The sequence below is a fragment of the Fulmarus glacialis genome, unplaced genomic scaffold, assembly GCF_000690835.1.
Source record: "Fulmarus glacialis isolate BGI_N327 unplaced genomic scaffold, ASM69083v1 scaffold40611, whole genome shotgun sequence".
NCBI lineage: Eukaryota > Metazoa > Chordata > Aves > Procellariiformes > Procellariidae > Fulmarus > Fulmarus glacialis.
Window position 1 is genome coordinate 2,361 of NW_009191593.1, and position 7,890 is coordinate 10,250.

Genomic DNA, 7,890 nt, shown 5'->3' on the forward strand with positions numbered 1-7,890 from the left:
TCGTACCTTCCTTGTTCAGGGTATGCGGTCCCATAATCAGCTGTTTTCCCATTGGGAAATGCTGTTGCATCACCAGGAGGTGGTGAAGTCCGTGAAGGGGCTTCTTCGGTGGCAGAGGTGTTTGACAACCCGGGTCATCAAGACCATTTCTCTCCCTGCCCTGACCACTCATCAGGATGCTCGGGGCTGATAACTGATCAGAGCTGCCCCCTTTCACATCTGCTAACTCCATAGCAGGGCAAAAACACACTCCTCCCAGTGCTTCACCCCAGAAACCTGCATCTCCTGCTTCTTCCAGGAAGCCGGATCTCCTGGCAGTTGGCAGGCGAGCATCAACATGCAGTGAGCTGAGCCTGCTTATCACAGTATGAGGCAGCGTCAGGTGGGGAGGGAGTCACAGGGGGCCAGAAGGAAAGGCACACACACACAGAGCTCTCCTGGTACATGGCACCGCTGTGAACCGTATTCCTTCTTTGGAGCAGCCAGCTCCAGGAGGCCCTTAGCATCATAAATGGTGGCAGGAGGCAGATGAGCTGCCCCTTGAAAAGGTCTGGCCTGGCTCCGCTAGGTCTCCTCGTCCCAGAGACACAGCTGCTTCTGCGGCACATAGTAATCGAAGGTGTAGCCCTTCTGGCAGCTGCGGATGCCACATTTGTAAGAAGAAACCTTGCCCCCAGCATCGCGACTCTTGCAGTACTTCAGCATGCACGGGTACCACTCGATGCTCAGCGAGTAGCTGCAAATGCAGGGTTTCCAGCGGTCTGCACACAGCTTGCAACGCTGCAGGTCAGGGAGATCAGATGTCTGTGGCAGGACCTCGAACATGGAGCCGTCCACCCCTGTGGGAGAAAGCAGAGAGACATTGCTCAGGGCGCTGCTGAAAGGCAAGGCCAAAGGAGAGAGCCACCAAAGTGAGCGTTGCTCTCTCTGCACGGTCTCCAGGACAGTAGAGGAGAATGAGGGTTAGACAGAGGGCATTTGCAGGGGCTTTTGGACACGAGTCTGAATAGGAACCGTGGGAGAAGAAAGGGCCCTGGGGAAAGTAAGCCAAAAGATACACAAAGTGTGTAAAGAACAGATTTCTTTTGGGTGATGGACCAGGTGAAAGGTTACCTTGAAAATACCTGCCAAATTAGGTTCACTAGGAGAGCACCACCAAAAGGAGTCAGATATGCTAACAAATAGACTAGTGCAACGTGACGTGCAAGCAAGCGATACACATGCCTTATCCACCGTAAAGACAGTGAAAGAGAAGCCAAAATGATCTGTGCTGATCACCAGAAACCTGGCAGGAGAGATCACAGTAGAGTGCCAATTTGCTGACAGGACCAGTTCCAATGAAACCAAAGGAAACTTACCTTTCTCCAGCCAAAACTTGACATCTTCTTCTCGGGTGTAAATTGCTTCTTTGGCCTCTGCACAGACATTGTGGATGTGAGAGCTCAGCTGGGCCCCCTTGCTGAAGTTGACAGCTACATCCATGCTGAGATGCTCCAGGCCCCGCACCTCCTCAGCCTGCCGCACTGTCCTGGGATTTTTCTGCAGAGGATGAAATAATGAAAACTTGAATCCTGTTTGCAACAAATTATTCCTTAAGGCACGTTGTGATTTCATGCCAACGTAAGGTGATGTGCAAATGGATGTTCCTCTGTAAATGCACCTGTATCCTGTCTGGATGGAAGGTACTTAAGAAAGTTCTTGTTGATGCTGAAACTGATGATAGTTTATCAATGCTCTGATTTGCCTGTGATTGTTTATCAATGCTTTGTTGTGATAGATGGTCCCAAATCAGTACTTACTTCATTGAGCAATGCGGGGCAGGGGTTTTCATGGTGATTGCTCTAGCCATCCACTTGCCCTTTGATATTAAATCATGCCTCGTTCTAGTTTATTAGTAGAACAGGATCAATACTATTGATGAACTTAGTTTAGTACAGAGTCTTTCAAGCAGGAGGGGTGGTCAAAGTGGGGTCTAATACCTGAACAATTGGGCAGCTGCCTGGGAAGAGTATCCAGGCAGGACAGCTCTAAGAAACCCTGGATGGACTGGAGGATGGAGCTAGCACTGAAGCCAGCGGCAGGGTGCCTCTTACCTGCCGCAGCTTTGCCATAGACTCGCTGGGGATGATTTCGTTGCGGTGAAGCCGCGTGACGAAGCAAAGCGCTTGGAACTGGCTCTGGCCCCTCTCCAGCTCCCCAAGAATTAAGGCACGGAAAATCTTCACCTCCTGACAAAGAGATAAATAAGAGCGAGAGTCACAGACCTTTGGCATCAGTGGGGTGAACCAATAAGTCAGGGTCAAAGAGAAAGGCTCCAGCCAAAAGAACAAAGTCAAAGGTCTCATACTTCTGCTACCTGAGCACAGGGGTGTAGTCCCAGGTTCAATCCCACCCAAAAGGCTGCAGCATAATAACCGGTGTCTGTAAAGAAGTAAGGGTTTTCACAATCCCGCTGTGGCAAGGACAAATTGCTGCCAGGTCACATACCACATCCATGGCTTCCTCAAACAACTGGGGATTTCTGTCCTCAAGCTGGGGATTTCTGTCCTTTATCAAGAAGGGAGGCAAACCTCCAAGGAGTCTCACTTTGTTTTGTTAAACAAATATCACATAGCCATTATCTCCATGCATTACTTAGGGCAAGCAGTCCCAAATTTCCTCTGCTGCCTTCCCTCACTTGCTTCTGAGCAACTGGTATCCTGAAGAACAAATTGTTCATTTCTGAACCCAACAACATGTGGAACAGAAATGAAAGTCAAATTGTTAAAGCCAGAAGGAACCCGTTATGATCAGCTGCAGCTGACCTTCTTTTCTGCCTGGGTCAATAATTTTAGCATTTTATATAGAGAGCTTCTGACATGGATTGTAGCCCATCTCCAAAACCAGCTTGGAAACCAGCCATCGTTACCTTCACGTAGACTCACAGAATACCTTGTTCAATAGCAAAACTTCCCTATATCCTGATCTGGCATAAATCAACACTGATTTCTATGCAGGTATCAATTCATCCGGCTTCTGGCTTCAGGGGCATTTGTGCACACTGTGGGAGTCCGTCATCCCGTCTTGGTGTCAGACCATACTACTACAAGGGCTAAACAGATGGGTCGGAACGGTGCCTCCTTCTCTGTATGAAGAGCAATTATTGCCTTTTGGCATCCACCCCCAGCCATCGCTCTTAACAATGTCCTCCACAGAGAACTGGACAGATATTGGTGGCTAGGGACCAACAAGTAAAAACTATGCCAAGTTGCTAAGATCATCCCTCTCCTCCTCCTGGCCTCCTGAGCTATTCCTATTGTATGGCTCATAAGCTCAGCTTCTTCCAAACCTCCTTCTGCCCCGAGAAGAAAGGAGCCTTTCTCTTTTCTACAAACCCTAAGCAGTGTCCACGCTGAGTTTTTCTGCAGACTAGCTCATACAGCCCACCATTTATTCCCTGCCTTCTCTTCCATGTCCAGAAGAAAAAAAGGTATGCAATTCAGTGCACATCTGGACAGCTGAAAGAACAGCTGCAATCTGGGATGCATTTCCCTCCCCAGGATAGGAGAAAGGATTTTGCTGGGTGCATTTGTTGACTGAAAACTTACCACAAGAGCAGGACATGAAGGAGGTTTGGGAAGAAAAAAATACCAAAAATGCTTGGGAAATTACTATGGAATCACTATTTTTTGACAGCTTTAATGGCGATAATTCCCATTGAGACATTGGCACCACTGGAATAACCCATGTTCCCATCTGCGTTTAGTCCAGCTGCCTTCCAGCTGAGCTCTGCTGCTGTGAGCTCCCATGCTGTGCAAGGCCCAAGGATGAGTAGACTAAAACTAGTAGCTGACCCTGGCATATTCTTCAGCTGTGGATTTAATTTTAATTCACTTTGTGCAATCAGCATTCAGTCTGGAAAAAGCAAACAGGGATAGCCGTGTTTTGCACTTGGGCTGAAAACCTCTACAGGCAGGAGATTAAAAACACTGCAGTACTTCCCAGGTTGAAGGCAATATTTGTAAAATGAGAACATGCTGAGCAACTGATTAATCCTTCTGATCTGTCTATTTAAGAATTAGCCTTCAGACACCCAACTCTCTTCCCTTCTCATGGCTGATACGTATGAGAGATTCACAGCTCTCACTGCTCCTAGCAAACGGTCCAGAGCTCCGGACCGATCCCATACAGCTGCAGGTTCCTCACTCTGCCTCCCAAGACCAGAGCCCAACTGCCCCCGCAGAGTCCAGGCAGAGATAAGCTCCCTCCCAAGTGGGCTTAGGTCCAAGGCGCCACTTCCACAGTATACAAAGGGTTCCTGGATTCAGCGACCCTGTTCAGTGATGAATTTGGACAAAGGTTTTAAGTATTTGTGTTAAGTGTTTCTGAGTTCCAAGCACACAGGAGAAGAAGGACCAAATTTGTGTCATGACAATGCACCAGTGGAGCAAATGAACAGCTCTCAGGCATCGAGAGAAGCATCTACTCCCCCCTCCAACCCAAGGCAGGCACCAGGAGCAAGCTTGGAGTGCACAGGGTCACCAGCCACTGCTATATTGCCCTAAAAGCACCTTATTGAACCACCTCCCAGCTCCAGCCTTGCTCCCGCCACACCAGCGAGCAAGTGACCCAGGGCTGCTGCTCAGCTAATCGAAATATTTACCTGCCTATCTCTGTGTGCTTACTGATTTATAGGTCGACAAGTCCATGTAACCTCTGGTAAAGATCCCTGCAAAAATCATCATTGAAAGAGCTCATTAGTAGGGGATGGAAGGAGGGAAAGAAAGAGAAACGTGGGGAAGGGTGGTCTTGCAGTGGGGGAGGTACAGCTGCAGGAGGAAAGAGCAAGGGGGAAGACAGTAAAGATCAACAGGGTAGCATCCCACTGCACGACCCATCCTTTCCTCCACCCCCAGATTCTCCTTTCTCAGAAAGGCATGGCTGATCTCCCTCATGTCTCCCCCCTCCTGCCCTCAGGCACACACCCAGCCAGCCCTTTGCTCCCCACCTGCCTGCCACAGCCCCTTCCAGCTGAATCCAAAAGGCTCTGCGCCTGGCTGCCTGGACGGTACATTAAACAGCGAAGCCAGATCTTTATCCAAGTCAGCTGTTCCACCAGCCCTGCTGATGCTGCTGCCTGCGAGAGCAATTGCCCCGAGCTGCCACCCTTAGCCCCTGCAACCCCCCCACACGCTAGGCTTGGGTCCCCCAGAGAGGGGCTCATTTCTCCTCCTCCTCCCTGTGTCCCCAGTGCTTCTGGCCCACGTCCCTCCCCCAGCTCTGTCTCACTCCATGGCATCTAAAGGAAGCAGCTCTGGCATGTAAGAGGTCTCTGGTGCTGCCTGAACTCCAGATGTCAGGGATTTCCAGCACAGTTGATACCGAGGGAGGTGCACTGGGAAAGACAGGAATCGTCTGGGTTTGCCAGCACTGAAATAGCCAGTGAACCAACGATCAGCCTTAATCAAGCTGTTTTGTTCAAGGAGCTGGCTCCTACGGCATGCGTTGTTCTCAAGAGAGAAATCCCTCCTTTACCTGGCTCCCAGCAAACCCAAAGCGACCCTTGCTGTGGATTTCAGAGCAAGGCTAAAACTGTGCCGCACGCTGGCCCATTTTCTGGGAGACATGGACCCTGCAGTGACCACTGCCTCCTCAGCAAGAAGTCAGTCTCTTCCCCAGCCCTGCTTCACCTCTCTGTCTCAAAGCCTTGCTTGGCTTTCCCTAGCTTCCCAGCTCTCCCTGCCCTTGCTATGCAACCTCAGGTGGAGCAAGAACCGAAGCTTGTCACATCAAAAAATATGTCATGCTTCTCACGTGGGAACAGCCACTGAAGTTTTTCCTGCTCAGAGAGAGCCTTTCCCTCCCCAGCGACCTCACCTCTTTCCCACCAGCAGGAGTAGGGTGAATCAGTGCCAAGGTGGGTACCCGGCCAAGGCAACAAACGGCACCTTTAATTCTGGGTTTCTGCAAAATTTCCCAGCAGGGAACAAGTCCCAGCAGAACATTGCCTTTGCAATGTGGGTACTCTCCGGATGAACTCATCACGGGGGCGTTGAGAATCCTTGGCCCTGACCCGCACTCGTGTGGCGGGTACAGTTACAGCTATTGTTTAGGTTTGGACGACAAACGCTTGGTGTAACAGAGAACAACCAGTTCCGCAGCCATGCTCTAACCATGGCACTAGAGATAACCGCAGCCTTGGCTTTCACAGCAAGCGGAGAGCAGCTCCTCTTTCCTAAAGGCAGAAAAGAAATCAGTGCACTGAGCTCCCAACAGCCCAGGTTGCCTGCACCTACTAAAGGGACTTCCAGCAAAAACTAGCCTGCAAGGAGGAGCAGGGAAATCATTGAACTTCTTCCCTCCTCACACTGTCCTCAGCCAGCTCCTCCAGCGACTGTCATCTGGGGTGCGAGAACAATTCAGCCTCCATTTCTAGGGTTTATCCAGTGGAGACTAACAAGCCTGTGTGGTCTAGATCTCAGCCCAGCGTCTTGACTTCATGTTGAGTGGAGCAAACCAGTTCCCAGGGAAATAAATTATTTCAATGCCTTCCTCCCCACAACCCATTCAGCTTTTCTGCTAAATTTCTCTCCCCTGAGGACATCAGTGCTGCTGTGGGACCCACTTTTGTCTTTGCTGTCGCCTGCCTGCTCAGAGTGGGGGGTACATGCAAAGGGGATGCGCTGCTCGGGGCACTGGGTAACACCGGCACTGCTGGGCCCAATTCCTTACCCTGTCAGCAGCCCTTGCTGTCGTCAGGGCCCTGCCTGCACTGCCCCGGGGGAACAGCTACAGCTGGCCAGAAAGTCGTCGTGCTTGTACAACATAGAGAATGTGTTATTGCATCCACACTGGGGGTCCAGCCAGCTGAGCTACCCTGACTGGGTGGGGATTATGTTTTTTAACCCCTCTCCTACTGGAAATGGCTAGAATGAAGACACTTTAGTACATTGCCTCTTATACTCGGGTGTCTATAAAGGTGAATTAAAGATGTGCTGGGAGAGGGGGGAAAAAAGCACATTTACAGGACTAATAAGGTTTGACCCCGATTCTTACAAGCATTGAGCATCCAGAAATCCTCACAATGCTCTGAGATGCTTGCAAAAACATCCTCTAGTTAAGTATCCTCATGCTCAGCACCTACAACCTGAGGGATGCCTAAAAGTAACTGTCAGAGGCCACTTTCGAAACTGGATCCTACCTAACAGGTGATTTCCCCAAAGCTATGGAGCGAGCAAAGGGCAGCTCTGGCCGCAAGGCAGGAGTTCAGCCCTCCAGCCCTGTGCTCAGCTCAGCAGCCATCGTGCTGCCTTTGCTGCCTTTGCTGCGGTACAGTAAAACACTACCCACACCTGAGTGGTCACGAGAGAGAGCACTTTCAGGTACCTCACTACTGCTCAGGGTAACAAACACCACCATGTTTTAACGAGCCCACCCCATTCCTCCTGCCCTCCCAGAGGGTGCTGAATGACCCTCCTTTTATATTTTTGGTATCTCTACAGAGAAGAGACTGCTTTCCAAATTACACAGATATAATCTTTGGACTGATGCTTTCCTGTATCACCTGGTCATTTAGCACCTAACACAATGGACCCCTGGCATAAGGAAATTCTCAAAACACCATCCCAGAATATCATGTAACATCAGCTTTATTAACAAGGAAACTGAAAGGACTGGCAGTGCAAGCGTTAAAATACCATTACCCATGCTCTCCCCCTTGTGTTTCCACACAACTTTTCCAGCAATCAAAAGGAAAAAGAAACTTTTCTATATCTTTCTGCTGACCTTGGAATAAAACCACCCACTTTGTTTTCAGGCCACTGTTTAACAACTGGCAAGATCACGCTATTCAAATTAGACTCAACTTTTAGGGTTGCTGTCCCCCCCTCACTCTTTTTTGCAATACATTTT

The 7,890-nt window shown here is 49.8% G+C and overlaps 1 protein-coding gene across 1 annotated transcript; it reads right to left on the reverse strand.

Annotated features, from left to right (window-relative positions):
• Positions 1-359: 359 nt before the first annotated feature.
• On the reverse strand, positions 360-2,228 carry OAF (OAF homolog (Drosophila); the record flags this gene model as incomplete). The annotated part of the gene is made up of 3 exons (XM_009586758.1): positions 360-839; positions 1,359-1,539; positions 2,094-2,228. Coding segments are annotated over 3 exons (591 nt in total), but the record flags the coding sequence as incomplete, so codon positions are not given.
• Positions 2,229-7,890: the final 5,662 nt, after the last annotated feature.